The 17254-nt window shown below is 38.1% G+C and overlaps 1 protein-coding gene and 1 long non-coding RNA gene across 8 annotated transcripts in view; both read left to right on the top strand.

The window, feature by feature from the left end:
- EPB41L4B (erythrocyte membrane protein band 4.1 like 4B) overlaps nucleotides 1-17254 on the top strand; it is a 168171-nt gene that overhangs the window by 4537 nt on the left and 146380 nt on the right. For 2 of the 7 annotated variants that reach the window (XM_085220534.1, XM_085220533.1), the window contains exon 2: nucleotides 4433-4556. The exons of the other annotated variants lie outside the window; for them this stretch is intronic. In XM_085220534.1, coding sequence (XP_085076660.1) covers nucleotides 4497-4556 — 60 coding nt within the window. In that variant the 5' untranslated portion in view covers nucleotides 4433-4496. The remainder of the gene's footprint in view (nucleotides 1-4432; nucleotides 4557-17254) is intronic. 7 annotated transcript variants of the gene reach the window in all.
- Nucleotides 4574-17254, top strand: part of LOC146544653 (uncharacterized) — a 39651-nt gene continuing 26970 nt past the window's right edge. The window contains exon 1 of the long non-coding RNA XR_014882374.1: nucleotides 4574-15464. This is a non-coding gene — a long non-coding RNA (uncharacterized LOC146544653). The remainder of the gene's footprint in view (nucleotides 15465-17254) is intronic.

Raw genomic sequence — 17254 nt, 5'->3', positions numbered from 1 at the left:
TGTTAAATTAACTCTTGAGTAGTCATCTCAATCTTAAAGTTAGAAGTATGTTTGACTAGAAAAAAAGTGATAAATATTTGTAGAGGGGTACCACTCAACCTTTTGTTTACATAACATGTGATTTCCTAATGACATTCCAGGAATAAAAACTGCGGACACTGAATTTAAGGTATTCTCAGGTGTCTCCTAACTGAAGACTTACTCTCCACTCAAATATATATTTTACATCAGGTGTGAAACAGACATTTTAGAATTAATTCTTTAAAGCTTTTCTCACATGAGAAGTTGATAATGTAGTTCTTTATTTAGAAGGTACCTTTCAACAATCTAAAATCAGAGTGCTTCAAATGCTGAAAGCATGTTTTCAGGCCTGCAAGGGCTGCCTTGTGTGCATGAACTACTGTGGCAACCACCTCCTGTAATCCCCTTCATAAAGTGATCAAGCTCTCCTTGTAGAAGTGCTTGGGTATTTTCTTTCTGTCACTTTTGTTGAAATGCTTTTTCATTACCGTAAAGCTCTGATGAAGCTGATGTGTTATCTTCTGGCAGTAGCCTTTAATTACCTTGCATATGTATCACGCGCTTCAATGCATTGCTGTGTCTGCTGAAAGTGTGTGGAAAAATATTCATAGTAGGCATTTATACTAACAGCCAGGGACCTATGCAGCTCCGGGGGAACAGGAATGAGAGGAGGGTATACATGTGGGACTGAAGCTGTGCCTCAGACTTGCATGATGAGTAGGTTCTTGATAGAGAAGAGGGAATTTCAGGCTCTTGGTGTGTTCACCAAACAACCTTAATAAATCTACAGCAGATAAAACACACTTGAACAGTATGTAGTGAAACAGGGATGCGGTGAGCAGTATTTTATTTTGGCACACATTAGATAAATTTAGCTTGTGAGTATCATTAGTTATTTATGGAAGCTGATATCATTTTTCAATGCAATAGGAGCACTGTTATAACAGGAAGGAATTGTCAACTGGTGAGAGAGGGTCAATGATGAGAACAGAGTAGTGCAAAAATATGGCGTAGTGCCACTGGTTCTTTAATGGAGAACTTATGTTTTTGAAGAGATGGAGAGAAGATGAGATTGTTTTATGTACTATTTTGGGAGTGTTTTTACAACAGAATACAACTATGCTTGAGTGAAAAAGTTATGTCTGTGTGTCCTGACCCCTTGTTGGTTAACGTATAAATGCTTTGTAGCAGCAGTGTGAGAACTGGGCTTCACTGGTGAAAAACTGCAGGCCGCTATGGATTTGAATAAAGAAGGTCAGTAAAGAAGGAAACTTTCTGAACAGTTATAAAATGCATGTTTATTTGCAAATAGAGTACATCTAATATGTTTTTTTCCTTGTGGTTGTGTGCTCTTAGTAGCACACCTGGATAGCAAACCTGTAGTTTCATTCTCCTAGAAGAGGTACTGAAGAGGAAAAATATCTGATTGGGTATATTTAAAAAAAAAAAAAAGAAAGTTCCTGTGAAGGAGGAAAAAGGAGTAAAATGACTTTGGAGGTTCAGACAGTGCAGAAGAGCAGAATAGTTCTATTGGGATCACAGAATGTAATACAGGAAGAAACAGGCTTAGAATGGGAGAAGAACAGATACAGAGCTTGAGAGAGAAGTATAAAATTGATAATAAGATAGATGATGCAGAATAAAAATGAGAATACGAGGTTGCTCCAGATATGCCTGAGAACCAACTGCTCTTCAGCTATCAGAAAGAAGATAACTGCAGTAGAAACTGTAGTGCTTTCTCTTGTGGGCTCATCAGAATGAGAGTAATTTTATGTTCTGGGATGCAGAAAGATACAGGAGTGCAGACATGGAGGCAGCATTATGGGGCCAGGACAGTGAAGGGGAAATGTTTCTGAGTGTGGAAATCAAAAGACAAGGGACAGAAATGAGTTCTCTCTCTACTGTTGCTGTTCTTCCTCGTGTTTCTACTTGAAACCTCTCTGTAAATAGCCCTTTTCCTGTAATTTTGAGAAGCTAATTCCATTTAGTGTCTCTCTTCTAAGCATGGGTCCTTTAGGTCCATTTTCTTTTTCTTGTTCAGAGCTTCTCTTTTTAAATTTCCAACTTGTTTCCACTCATCCTTCTCTTTCTCCATCTCCTCCCTGAGCAATTCCCTATGCTTCTCCGTGGACATCATTTTTGTTACTAGTGTGATACTCACTGAATTTCCTTCACAATAAGAACTCTTTTCCTTTTTTTTTTTTTTTTTTCTCCTCACTATTTTCCCAATCTGTAAGAGCAGCTACAAAAGCTGTGAAAGTTTGCTGAGGATCTCTTCTGGGAGGCACTTGAAAGCATTCTAGAGGTCTGCTTTCCTTCTGTTTGGGTCCTTGAGCATTGCTCTCTGTCCCGTCTCCTCCTTCCCATTTAGATTATTTCTGTGATTCTCTACAGTTATTAGAACTGTGGAACTCCCTTCTGTTCAGTTCTTCCCCACCAAAAGGCATTTTCACAGCTATTGATAGTTATGCCAGAATGATGAAGTCAACAGCTGTTAACTGTACATACAGTGTTGCTGGGTTAGTATTTTATGTTACTTGAGAAACAGATTTTTTTTTTTAAATATGTTTTTCAGTACAGACTACGTTCTTTTTTCTTTCCACATTGCATTAGAAATAAAAGGGTTGGAGGGTAATGAAGTGCTTAGAGTGACCATCTGCTCTTTATTTGACTTGCTATTTCCATTTATTTCTCTGTATCGGTATAAATATGTCCTGGACCATTAGCTATATTATGATGAATTATTTTGAAATCTTTGTTGAAATGCAAGGTTCAGACTTCAGTTATGAAGCATGAAGAATATTAAGAGTTAATTCATCTTGTCTGTTTACATTTTTGTTCTGTTCAGATTGTGACCAGTTTATTCCCTTGTTGTTAAGCAGCCACAGATAGTTAATTCAAAAAATACCTGATGTCTCTTAAGTAGTATTCTGAGAAATGTGTTGACTTGAGATCTTACTGTATTCTGTGGTATTAATACACATGGTACAACTTATACGACAAATAGATGCTGGAAATCACAGAATCGTAATCCCCCAAAAAATCCTAATGGAGGATCCTATCTTATGTTTGTGAAAAATCGTAGGTAACTCTGCATAAACACGTGCGGAGTCTAAGCCCTTATTATGAGGAATCTGGACTTGTATGAATGTAGCAGCTAGAATATAGGATTAGAAAAGCGTTGTGTTATGACTTGAGGAGTGTGACCTGTAGTTAAATTAGTGTTATTTTAAAGGTTAACTCATCCAAGGATAAATCCTGTTGTGGCTGTTTGAAAACAATGCTTTTTATTTTCATTTTATTTTTAAGTACGCTTAATGATTGTATGTTTTATTTCCTCCAGTATTTTTTGTATATTATGTATATGTATTACAAAATGTGCACTTGAGAGATTTCTCTAGCTTAGCAGGCTTAGCTTTCCATTTTTTCAGCTGAAAGTTTCTTATTTGGCATATCTCAGTACCTGGAGTGTTGTATGTTGGGTATTAGATTGTAAGCAGTTTATTTGTTGCGTTAAGCTTCAAAATTATCCTATGCTGCAGACAAATTTATAATCTGCTAATATTGACAGACAAAATAAGCCTGCTAACTGCATCACACCTTTTTGGTTGGTGTTAAGTCTGAACAAAATTGCTTAGTGTACAAGTGTTACCTGCTTTCAGTTTGCAAGTATTTTCCACATTCTTGAAGAAAATGAACAGTTCTGTTTTTCTTCTTTTTTTCCCTTGTTACCCATCCAGTATTAGTCAAGGTTGTTTTCTGTCGTTTAAATTTCTTACGTACCTTGTTAGTCATTCCAGAAACTTTGATATATGATTCAAAATTGAGGGCCTGCATTTATGTAAAAAGACCAAAACCAAGAGCTTCTATTTTTACAAGCAGAACTGAAAACGCCAGTACTGTGTACGATCATCGTGTTGCAACAAAGATCACTATTCAGTGGAGATGCAAATCCACACTGTGTAGGTTTTGTATTCAGGCTACTTACTGAGTAGCAGTTCCTGAATAATGAACCTTCCATGAGTGCTTTGCTTTGAGAGATGATGATGAATGATGAGTGTGTTATCTCTTTGAATTAGGCAGAAAAATTAAAGAGCAATATTCTTTAAAATAGGTCGTATTGCTAGGATAGGCAGTGCCCTGGAAGTGTGCTATCCAGTGGACAGTATCCACTTACCTTCTGTCACACTGTGATCTTTGAGTTCTTGCCTATATCTGTGTGAGTTAAGGCCTCCCTGCTGTAACAATGGGGTGGGAAGAGCTGGTTTAATCGAGCAGTATTAGAACTTGTTTGCTGTGCAGCAGACTTCTTCTTCCTGCTGTTTCATGTATTGGGCATGGTTTATTTGTTTTCCTTTCCCTGCTATTCACCTTGCAACCCTCTCTTTGTTGCTGTTTTGTTATGTTACAGACATCCCCTTTCTCCAGGGTGGAGACTTCCCAGCCTTGTTGCCTGGTTGCTGCTGTGTCTGGAGATGTTACCTGGGCTTGGCAGGGCTTGGAACACCTGGCTGCAGGCTGCCTTGTGCAACTGGGTATGCATGCCTTGGAGTTCTGCTCTTGACTTCCAGTTAATTAAAGATGTTAATGTTCTTGAGGTTCTTTTTTAATAAGGGGACCTGCTTACTGAGAAGGCTGGCTTCTAAAAGGAATCAGCAGTGAAGTCATTGAATGTTGACTGTAATCGACACTGCTACTGCTTCTGCTTCGTGCTGGGTTCAGACTGATGGCTTAATTGTTGCAAAGAGCAGCCACTTAAAGGAGATTTCTCTTCTTGAGTTAAGGATTGTTGATAGTTCATAAGTGGTCTTATATTTTTTAGGAGTGAAGTATGTAAGGAAATAATCTGAACAATAAATATTTTAATGGTTTTCTTACATTCACAATTAAAAACAAGCTGAGACTATTCACTGTATTCTTTTTCCTCTTGAATTCTCTGAGCCAACCCCTTGCTCAAAACGCTTAAAATGGCTTCTTTCCCCGTGTAGCATCTAGATGCAAGATTTCCATCATAAATTTATCCCATAGTAAGGCCTTTCTGATGAGACTTCATTTGTGGCTTTAAAAAGTGAGGATGATTAGAAGATATAAGGAGAAATGAGAGAAGTTTGAGCAGTTGTCTGTATATTAGCAAAAATAGGTTGAGGCTGATTACTGCATTTCTCGGTTGGGAGTGGGAATAGAAAAATTCAATGCTGTGAAATGAGAACAAGCGTTTTTTGTTTGCTTCTATTGAAATTTGCCAACAGATGTTCTCTTTTTACAGTTTGTGCTGGGATTTTGATGTATTTTCACATTGAGCACCCACCGTATTTTGGTTTATAACTTCATCATAAAGTGTATTTTAAAAAGTAGTTAAGCTAATTTGGTAAAGATATTGCTTCTTTAAGAATATAGTTACGGCCAGGAAGGGGGGACCTTGATTTCTGTCCTTGCATTTTATAGTATTAGACGCTGATGAATTTAAGCTTATTTTTACATTGATAACAGATCATATGGTATTTCCATCGTGATCAGACTGAAATATTAGTACGTGAAATGGAAAGATGTGGGGTTTTTGGTAAATATAAAACATTGGGTAAATATAAAACATATCTTGAAGGGATAGCCCTCCAGATGAACTTTTGCTTTCAGGCAACAAGGCATGCAGTTGGCTAGCTTGGGAGGAAGGTAGATCGATACTGAGCTGAAGAATACCAATTCCTATTCCTTGTGTATGCGTTAACCTCATTAGCAGGCTGCTGCAGCCAGGGCTGGAGTAGCTCTGCCTCCTGGGAGCTACCAGCTGCAGGCTATGGGAAGCCTCCCGGTGCAGGCAGCTCGTCCCTGCAGAGCAGCTCCCAGCACTGCTGCCCACACTCCTCCAGCAGCTCCTCCAGCTGTGAAAACCCAGTACCCACAGGAAAACTCTTCACCCACTTCTCCTTACAGCAGTTCAGTTCTTGCTGCCACAACACTTCTGTCATTGTATTTCTTTCACCAGCCTTTTTTATTAAAAAAAAAAAAAAAACACCTTTTTTCCCTCTTGCATGCTTCAGCTTTAAGCAGTGTAGTGGCAGGCTTTTATTAAGTGTTAAAGCATGGAATTTTGAGCACTTCAGCTGGTGACTGCAGTTTTTATGAGCCTTAGAGAACTGCAGATTTCTTGTACTACTCTGTAAAGTATGACAATAGTCTGCATTGTGGAGCTGATGCTAGTGAGACGGAGAGCAAAGCCTGTTTGCCTCTGTGGTTTTGTACCCAGAGTGAAAGCACTGCCTGAAGACAAATGGGCCAGATAGATGTCCCACTGCAATCCAGGAGAAGATTGTCATGCTACAAAGCGTCCCTGAAGGTGAAATGAGAAATCAGTGCAGTTACAAAGTGACGAGGTGAAACCGCTTTGTCTGTTTTCAAGAGCATCAACCTGCTTTGCTTGAGAAGTTTGTAAACATTCCAACTCAGATAACGTAAACAGGAGCAGAGATGTTGGTGGATGTTCTTAGATGAATCAGGGGATGGAAGGCTGGGTACAGGGCTGATGAGGAAATGTGTGCTGTGGAGTATACTATTTCTGTCCTATGCACAGACATAACCTGCAGTGCTAATAAACTTGGAGTGGTTGTGTAGCTGAAGGGTAAGTTATAGATGTGGAAATGGGCACCACAGTTACTGCTGGGAGGCAAGCATGCAGCTTTGGTTTCAGATCTAAATGAATTTATGATGTTATTCAAAATGACATTTGTATCTTAAAAAGCCCTTTTGAGACTGTTGGTTCCTGGTTGGCTTAACAAAGCAGACTTGATGTTTAAGGTAGCTAGGATTTACAGCACCTATTTTTTTAGTACTCTTTGTGCTTGAGCAAGTAGGTAGGGAGATAGTTCCCTTATGGCTTGACTAAGTGAATGTGTACTTACATATAGTAACAGGATCACATTGCTCTTGCTTCTGTTTCTGCAAGCAGTTTTTGAAAGGGAACTAAGCTAGAAAGAAAGGTTTGCAGAAAATCACTGGTAGGATTACCCTCACTTATTTGTCTTTTTTTTTTCTTCCTCTTTCTTCTGTGAAGGCCTGTCAATTTTATTGCTGCTTTCGATAGTGCCACTTCATTTGCTAAATGAAGAAATATTACTTCTGCTAAGTGGCTAGCAAAAGTTTCAGCTATCTTTGTTCTCGTTTGTTCATACTTGTAACATCTTTTGTTTAAGTTGTTACAATTATGTTAAATGGAAGTTAACTGGTTGTTCTTCCTTGGTGTCATTTAGAATATTGCTCTTTAAATTATATGGGATAGTTAGTCATATGGATGACTGTAAAGGTGTGCATCCTCAACTGCAGATTTATTTCAGGTCAGAGTGGGCCATTTATGAACACTTGATCTTTTCTCTTTCCCTGACCGGTCTCTATAATTCCTTTCAGAAAATGTTTCAATTCTGTCACTTTTTAGTGACTTCTCTCCTTGGATTTAAGTGGTTTATCTACTTTTAAGAGTCTGCTTAAGAGCAGTTACCGCTTCAGGTACTGTGTGGATTCTTTAAAAACAATAACAAGCTTTTTAATAGATCTGATATTTTTATGATCCTTGTTATCCCCTCTCTTAGTCTGGGCAGCCTTGTGATGGAGACCTGTGATTATAGGAAAAATCTTCTCTGTATGAAGGCTTGCAAAATTCCCATGCAACTCACCTCTTAATCCTACCTTTATTTTGAATAGATAAAAAGAAATTTGATTTCCAGCGGCCTTTCAAGCTCAGAATTATTCTTGGTATCTTATTTCTGACTGTGCTGATGTGCTGAAATGCTCGGACACTTGATCTGAGTGCAGTAATGTTGTTATAATGGTTGGTGAATGTTACATGAAATGGCATTATTCCATTCGTAATGTTGCCTTCTTATGCATTCAGAGCTCATGTTTACTTCCTTGGCTGTTTTATGCTGAGAGGCTCATATTCATTTGCTTTTCTGTTACACCAGAGTTCTTACAGCACTGCTTAAATCCAGGGCAGTATCTTCAACGTAATGAGCGTGACCAAAATTTTTGTTTGCATGCATGACCTATGTCTTCACTGATTTATGCCACAGTGTGTTGATGCAATCCCGCACCCCCCAAAGATGCGAATCAGTCTGTGCAACCAATGAAACTCATCGGCTCTTGCTACTGTACTGGTTTGGTGAAGTTGAGCAGCAGTGATTTGGTTAATTCCTTCACTGTGGAAACTGATGATAGTGAGCAGAACAGAACACTTCAGGATTGCACTGTGCACAGTGCTGCTGGCTGACTACTTTCCCCTTTGCCCTTCCTCATTGTGTAAATTGCCTTTTTTTTGTCTACACACATCTATTTCAGGAATGCTTACCCTTATTTTTGCCCAGGTCTCTCTTGGGTAATATGAGCAACTCTTGGCTTCTCATCCCATCCTTATGCAGAAGTCAGGCCCCTGCTCTTTCAGCTGTGTGGCAGTGCTGAAAGCCAGATCCAGGTATGTTTCACTCTAAAGATGCTTTTACAGCATTGAATGTCAGAAATACTTTCTGTTAAAGGTATGATACAAGAAAGGGACCAAGCAAGCAGAAAAATCTGACAGAGCGCATGGGAGCTCTTTAAGGCAGAAGTGCTGTGCAAGCCTGTGTTGTTGAACTGGGGTTTATGGATATAAGTAATCACTTTAGGAGTGGCTGATCCAGTGCTCTCATAGTTTGATTGTGGGGATGTTCCTTACCTGCACCAGTAAAGTCAGCCAGCTTAGTATGAAGTGAACAAGAGAAATTTAGCTGCTCTGCTGTGGGATTCAGTGATGGAAATAGTAGCAAGTAGCTCAAGCTAGATCTCAAAGAGCTGATCAGTGCTCAAGTCAGATGTCTTGTAGAAACCTATTATTCTGAGGTTCTTTATTATTGTTGTTATTTAATAAATGTGCAGTCATATGGAAGAAGAAATTACTCATTTTATGAGATTTAATTTTCTTCAAACCACTGAGTGGTTTAAATCATGTCATCTAATTTATTCCTGACTGGACCCGACTGTCTAGTTTCTTTTTATTTTTCAGAACCTAATAGAGAGCCAGAACTGATGAGAATAATAAAGCTGATGCTGAAGTTAGAAAGATTCTAAGAATTTTAGAGTCTTTTTTTTTTTTTTTTTCTGGGCTTCACCGATGGAGTTTCAAATCGAAGCAGAGCTGAAAGCACTTCTGGATGTCTTCTGGATCCACATTTCTTAATGTGGATATCCTGTGATGGAGTACCTTTTCTATACTCCTTATCCCTTTAACAGTGGTTGCAAGTGAAGTGAAAGACAACTATGCTGCTGAGGGAACACAGTACTGCTTTAAGCAATGATTGGATGCCTAACCTATCAGTGATCCATGAAATTAAAGCTGTCTGAGTTTATTGCCATTTTTTGTATGTAAATACTTCAGAAATTAATCTTGTTGCTAGTACAAACAGTCATTCTTGATCATGAGGGGAGTGGAAATATATCAAATATCTAATTACTGAATTATTTTTTTTAGCCTCTCATTTGAAAATTAGACTGTGCATGAATTTGACTTCATGATTAATTTTCCCAATTAAAAAATGTCCTTTTTTAAAAAATATATATATTTGGTTTAAGAACATGCCATAAAACAGCACTTCTTAAGTAGCAGATGGAAGATTGTCTTGAAGGCACTGAAGGACAGTTCTGAATCATGTTAAAAAGAGTTCCAGTGAAAAATATGCGTTTTTACTTTCAAATCCACAAGTTACATTAGAAAGACCGGTTTCGACTAGAATGACAACTATTCTAAACATTTGAATAAATGTGCTCTTTGTTTTGTTTTGCATTTTTCTGAGAGAAAAAACAGGGGAACAATTTTGCTTCAGTATTTCCTTTCTTACGACCAACTAGTTGCATTCTTCTTTAGCTTGTGGAATGAGCCCAGTTTTGGAAGTGTTTGAGAAAACAGAGTTCCCAGGCCATCTGGTGCTTCTTTGTGTATCTGCATGCGTCTGAAGTCAGGGACGTTGTGCTGGAATCCTGAGTGTGATGCCATGCAAGTGCAAGGTGAGGGAGTGATTTGCAGCCCAGGGTCTGGGAAGCCAAAGGTGAATGTGTTTTGACCAGTGAACTAGAAGCTGCTATTGTAAGCCATCCTGGGTAAAGATTTCCAATTTAAGATTCAATTTATTTCTCAATTTCATTTATTTTTAGCTGTCGGCATTTGTTGCTTCTCTTGTGCTGCCAAAGCTTCCTTGGAGATGTTCTACTGTCTGTGTTGTAAGGTGACAATGTTGGTAATCTCCTGGACAGAAGGATTTGAGACTTTGATAAACAGCTGTAAAAAGATTAGCAGAGATAGCTAAAGATGTCATTGCCTTCAGCTATCTTGCTCTGTGACTAAACTGGCAGAAGGGTGTGTGTGTCAGTATTTCAGCCTGTCAACTGGAGAACTTGATTTGAGTTTAAACCACAAAATCCCTGTCAGAGATGAAAGTATGTTTTGTGCAGTGGAGTGAAGGGTGGCCCTCAGCAGAGCCATGGCAGTGTGCACTGTGCACAGAGTACTGCTCTGTACAACAGCTCCAGCAAGTTTTGTCAACCTGGGTGTGCACCTTAATAGAAAGTCTACTCTTGTAGCATGCTTCATTAGTGTGGAGGAACATCTTTTGCTCTTGTGTTCCCATGAGCTCACTGTTTCAGTTGCCAGTTCAATGGGAGTTGAGCACTGTTCTGGCTCTCTGAAGAGCTGGGAACAGTGGTTGCTTGCCCTGCCAACTTCTTGGTATGATTTGGGATGGTTATTCTATATCCACAGTGTTATTCTCCAGGGATTTTTTTATTATTATTTTTTATTTATTTATTTATTTATTTTGTCTGGAAGGCCTCTGCAAACTGCTACAAATGTATTTCAGAAGCAAATTTTCAGAATGGGACCTCAACCTGTATGAGAAATGAGCTCTTTGTTGGACTAATAAACTGCAAAAGACATACTGTGTAGAAATCACATAAAGCACCTTAACCAGTATGCGATTGAGGAAATTAGTTTACTGTAGTGCCTTTTTATCTGGACTTTGTTCTAGAAGCAGAATTTCACCTTGCACAAATAATGGAAGTTGACTAAAGGTATTGCAGTGTTACAGTTACAGTACAAAGTTCCTTTTGCTTTAACTTCTTTATTGTATGAAATTGAAGTGATTGTCTTGTGGGAAACCTTGTAGGGTGTTCCCACCTTTTCAGATGAACTTTGGAACACCCTGTGTGAATCTCCCTGTAAGACGAGATTAAAAGCTTACAGCTTTTTATGTGAAGCTGTCCACAAAGAATTTGGTAAAGAATGGTGCTAAAGTACAGAGGAAGATAATTTAACAAGATATGGTTCTACCTATGCTACAACCAATCTTTATAGGTTATGTGTATTCTAAGTATGCATTGGTGACTTGATACAGTTGTACACTTGAAGTCACAGAAAGCCAAACATTTGTGACAAACTTCTCAAATTTGTGGATGAAATTTTGTTGGGCATTCCCTTGCCCAAATGCTTAGTACTTTGTACAGAGTAGAACCTTCTCTGTGTAGTACTTTGAGGTGGAGGAAGGGAGGCTCTTCAAAATTAAATCCTCTGTTTGCTTTGTGGCTTGTTAAATGCTTCTACTGATCTGAGGGTGGAGAAACAAAGTCCATCTGCTTTTGACTAAATGCATGCATGAATTAATACATTTGACACACATCACTAGTGTGTCATTCAATCAGGGTAAAACAGATTAAAATAGGAAGCTTAAATTCATATCTTGTGTATCACATAAAATACCTTCATACGGTTTATTTACTAATTTACTAGTCTCAATGAAGTACAGTCTTGATATACACTTTGTAATAACCATGTGTGTGAAGGTAGGGAAGTGATTTATCTCAGTGTGCTTTTTGTTAGAACTGTACTGACCAAAAGAGTTGCTAAAACCCTGTGCCTAAGCTCCTTACTTTCCTCCAAAATAGAGAAGTTTTCTCTACTTATTGCTGATGCTGCTTATGTGCATTTGAGTTTAAATATGAAACCTTGTTGTCCTGAGTTGGGTGTCTCTCCTCCAAGCAGCTAAATACTGATATCTGAGGTTAATCCTCTTGTACTGGCAAAATCCATGCTGGAAGTGGTGTGTGCTAGGCTCCAAACGTTATAGTGCTTCCTGCACTATGTTCAGTAGGTAACTGCAGAGTAGAAAGCACTAAAATTCATGTTGATTCCGGTGTTTTAATCAAATCATCCTTAAATGCTTTTTCAAGGACAGTCTGATTCTGGAAAGACTGGAAGTGCTCCAGTACTGGATGATGTTAATTGAATATTGAAGTTTACAACAAATCAGAAGAGAGGAGTAACAAATTCCTTTTATACTTCTTTTCTTCTGTCCTCAAACAGATTATTTTTAAAATTCAACCTGAGCATTCAAATTAAACTTTCTTCTTTTTTGATACTTTTGGTATGAAGTTTACATCATAAATGATGATTGTGGTGTTATCAGAGTTTCATATTTGCTGTCAGCATTACATGTGTAACCTGAATAGTTAAGTATCTCTATACAAGGGTAACAGATTGAACAGAGGTTTAACCATGAGCTCACTGTTTCAGTTGCCAGTTGACATGGGAGTTGAGCACTGTTCTGGCTCTCTGAGGAGCTGGGAACAGTGGCTGCTTGTCCTGCCATACTTCTTGGTATGATTTGGGATGGTTATTCAATATCCACAGTGTTATTCTCAAGGGATTTTTTTTTTTTTTTTTTTTTTTTTTTGTCTGGAAGGCCTCTGTGAACTGCTACAAATGTATTTCAGAAGCAAATTTTCAGTTTTATACTGGCCAGAATGGGACCTCAACCTGTATGAGAAATTCTGCTTTTGGAACAAAGTCCAGATAAAAAGGCACTACTAATTTCCTCAATCTCATGCTGGTCAGGGAGCTTTATGTGACTTCTACACATAAATGCGTATTATGTTTTTGCAGTTTATCAGTCCAGTGAAAGTATACTTTCACTTTTCATTCTTTTCTGTGTGTTCCTCAGCAGTCTTTAGAATACATGTAAAGCTCTAAGTATCTCCCACGTGTGCTCACCTGCACAACCTTCATCGTGCTGATGGAAGAACCAGCTATTTTATTCTGATAATTATTTTGAATCAGCTTCAAGTGTACTGGCTGGTATATTCAAGACAGTGTTAATGTGACCAGTGCTGTAGTGGATCTCCGTCCTAGGATGGCTCTAACAGAGCTGTCCTGCTTTCACCAATGATTGTCCTACTTGCAGCACAGGTCTACGCTTCTTTCATCCTCTGAATTTGAACTGCTCTCTGTGGTCTGGCATACCAAACTCATAGCATTTTGTTTTCCAGCTTAGTGGACATAATGTTGTAAACTTGCTTTTGTGGACACTTGGCAAATAAAGTATGGTTCAGTCTGTCAAGTAGCAGAGACCTTCATGATGCTTTGAAATTTGGTACTTTGGCATGCAGAGTTCATTCGATGCTGGAGAAGGATTTGGTTAAACTGTTCTTTGGCCTTCTGGTGAATAAGACAATCTGGAAGCTCAGTTTTTTTCTTTTAAGGCAATAAAATCAAGAAAAAGCCTCAGGTGGGTTAAACTGTTTTTTATAACCTTAGTGATATTTGGATTTAGTTAAATGGAATGTTAAGTATTAACACATGAAAAGATTAATGGCAAAATACTGAGGTTAGAAACAGAACAGCTTATAAAGATCCATGTAAAGCACTGTGATGATTTGCATTTTTCTAAACAAAGATGAACCATTTTTATTGAATGTAGAGGTTGCATTAACTCTACTGGAAGCCTGTGCAACTTACTATAATCTGTTTATAATAGTAAGAAATAACACTACAAACTGTGTATGCTCACTCAGCATTCCTGACAGAAAAAAGATATGCCTTCAATTTGCTGCATGATTTCAGGAAAAAAAAAAAAAAAAAGATTTAAAGATCCAAAGATCATCATATGTAGATTTTCCCCACTCCAAGGAGTTTGGAAGTGTTTGATAACATGTACAGAAATAGATGTTAATGTAAGATGTTGGAAGTTTGTAAAGCCTTTTCTTTCTAATAGATAAACATTTGAATGAAATTACTGCTTTCCTCAGTGGTCTCATGTTCACAGAATGCAGTAACTTGACGTTTTTACTTCAAAAACGTCAAAGTGCACCTGTTATTCAAAAAAGCTTAATTATGTATGCTTTGTGACTATCTAATGATCTGTTTTGAGTTGCCAATGACTCATTTGTGGATAGGCTGTGATGACAAACCGAACTCATGACACTTACCAGTGTTTGGCTTTTCTCTTCGTGAAGATGTGCTCTTCGTGTGTATTTTTAATGACTGCTTCCTGGCTTCCTATCGTATGTTGGTGCATTCTGTGCTCGCTTTGGACAAAGGAAGTTCCACGTGCAGCTCTAGAACCTAAAGATATATGGAGTGATTAAAAACTTATTTCTAAAACAGTAGATGAACAAACTGGCAGCGATACCTGGTACAGTGCTGGGAAAACTGACCTAAAAGCAAACCGAGCTTGGGAAGGTAAGAAATAATGAGTTTTTTAATTAACAGAAAGTGTTGCCACTTGTTTTTCTAGTGTAGATAACAGTGTACTTGTTTAGTCTGAAGAGAGTTGTGGAAGAAGAAGGGACAAGTAAGTCAAAACATACATGCACTTGTGGAAGAAATGTGGGTGGTCTTATTAGGATAATCTCCTATGGTCAAATAATAGCCATATGATTTCTGTTTGTTACAGAGATTCTCTCATAGCCAGAGGATATATTCTTTGAGCGGAGTTTAGCTTTCTCGCTTGCATTTGTAGCATGAAGTGGTTTGTTTGTTTATTTTAAATTTTATTCTGCCATTACTTTTAAAATCAAGGTTGATAGAAGGTTTCTGGAAACCAACGAACAGAACCTCTGCTTTGAAAGGTGTCATGTAAAGGTTGGAAACCTTGCGTTAATTTAAAATGTCACATGAATGAAAGAGCAGTAAAATAAATGGAAGGACAAAGGCAATAAGAATGTGACTTTGGTAGTTGGCTGTGGCATGTACACACCTTTAATAGCTCCACGTCACAAGCTCTCTGTTGACAGTGATCACCTTGCTGAACTTCTGCCAGTGTCACAGAATGAAGCGTGACTCGGGCTTCAGAGCTAATCTGGCTGATTTTTGTGTTCTGCTAATAACAAATCCAGTAAAGATCTGAACTTGTAATGTAGTTAAATCCTGTCAGTTTTTTTTTTTTCCTTATTTTTTTTTCCCTTGTGCTCTCTGCTTTCTAGTTATTGTGAGATCTGGTAGCAAAGGTGGTGATATTTTTTTTTTTTTTTTTTTTTTTTTTTACAGCCACTGTGTGAAATTTAAAAGCTGAGCAAAGATAAGAGTGCTGTTATTTTGTGAACAAATTGAGATGACTATGCTGTTTGTCCTCTGAAATGAAAAATTCTGCCTGCCCAAAGTGAGCAAGAAGGAAGTATTTAATAGAGTGCACTACATGAATAAGGTTATGACTTCAACAAATACAGTTCTCCTACAGTGATTTGAAAAGCAGTAGTAGCTTATCCGGAAAACACCACATATTAAATGCTGTTATTTATATTGTTCATTTAGCATGAGAGCCAATTTTCAGATAAAGGAAGTTGATGGGAACAGATTGAGGTCAACAGAGTTTGTTTTATTCCTGATGTTTAAGGGATTATGTTCCTTTAGTTCATGTTGTAAGGCTTTTGCTGGGAAAATGCATTAAAGACTAAAAGAATCAACATGATCAGTTCTATTCAATAGCTAAAACACCCTTTTTGTCTGCATTATTTATGTATTAAATTTGAATGCTTGCTTGCTTTGCACAGATTTTCCAAAGTAGTACATATACGTAGTAATTAAAACACAGCCAACGTAAAAGGCACTATTAAATCTAAGAATGCCAGGTTTGAGGAAACCATGTGTATGCTGTTGCTGGAGAAATTTGTAATTTGAATTGAGAACGAAGCCTCCATTGAAAGCAAGTGAACTAGGAAAGAACCGATCCAGCTGTAGTATAAATGGGCCTTAGAAATAGCTGTAAGAGCAGCGTTCATTCATACTGCAAACTTCAGATAAATGCTTGTGACACTATAAGTATATTTAACTGTTGTGCGGTGGTTTTAGTTTTTCTGAGGGTGTGGAGTGTGGATGTGAGAGGCAGGGGAGGAAAGGTACATTAGGGAAAATTGTAGTGTGTCCCCTTAATTCAAGAAACCTAAGTTGATCTGCTAGCTTGCTTTTGGTTTTGATATTAATGAGTGGGTTTTGAAGTGCTTTTTAGAGGCTGGTGGTGAAAGTGTGTCATTGCTTATGTTGGTGAATTGTAGCAGTTTGTCATTAGGTATTTTTTACCTTCATGGATCCATTTTTGTTGATGTACACTTTGGGCATACTGAGATTATGTTCTTTTTGCCCAGTAGCATCATGTATGTAACCTATATGCTGCTGCACTGTCTTCCTTGAAATCACATTTCAGATCATATTCCATTCTCATTACTGATCTCCAAGAGAAATATGACTCCACAACACTGTGCTTAAAACTCAGTAAGACACAGATAAAATTTCTGGACAAAACCAGAGTGAAATTGGTGTTTCAGAGTTTGTTGTGGTTCTAACAGGCTGGGACCTGCTTATTCCAGTGCTCACTCTTGTCAGGAGGCAAGCAGGCAGTGCAAACGATAGTACTGCAATAGGCTTTCACCTGTGCAGAGCAAATAAAGGCCTGGTGGACTATCTTGGCAGATGATATTCAATCGTGATGAATTTCTCTTTGCAGTTCAGATTGGTATAGATCTGTTTGTCCATACAGGAAATATGCTTTGTGCTTTAAAGCAAATATTAAGCTTCAGTTTTTGTTGTCTCAGTCGTCTTTCTGCCTGCTTTTTCAGTAAGTGTATTAGGGGAAGAAGAGAAGGATTTAAGAAAGTAAGGAGTAAGCGACCATGTAGCAGTCTACAGCCTGATCCTCAGATTTGCCATCTTCTGTTTTGGAAACAAGGTTATTATGGGAATAGACCAAGACACCTGCACCATGCAGCAGAAGCCTTTTGCAGATCTGCATTACTGCAGGTGTCTGAGGTCATCCCTTATATTGTCACTATTTGAAATTTTCTAAGAGGGATGCTAATCTTATGCTAGCTCCTATTCCCACACTGAGCGACATGTGTTTTATCATTATTACAGTCTGCAAAGTAAGCCATTTTTGAGCTTTGCAAATGTACTGCC

This window comes from Meleagris gallopavo, chromosome 3, assembly GCF_905368555.1.
Source record: "Meleagris gallopavo chromosome 3, MGAL_WU_HG_1.1, whole genome shotgun sequence".
NCBI classification, from domain to species: domain Eukaryota; kingdom Metazoa; phylum Chordata; class Aves; order Galliformes; family Phasianidae; genus Meleagris; species Meleagris gallopavo.
This window is presented reverse-complemented; position numbering and strand designations above follow the sequence as displayed.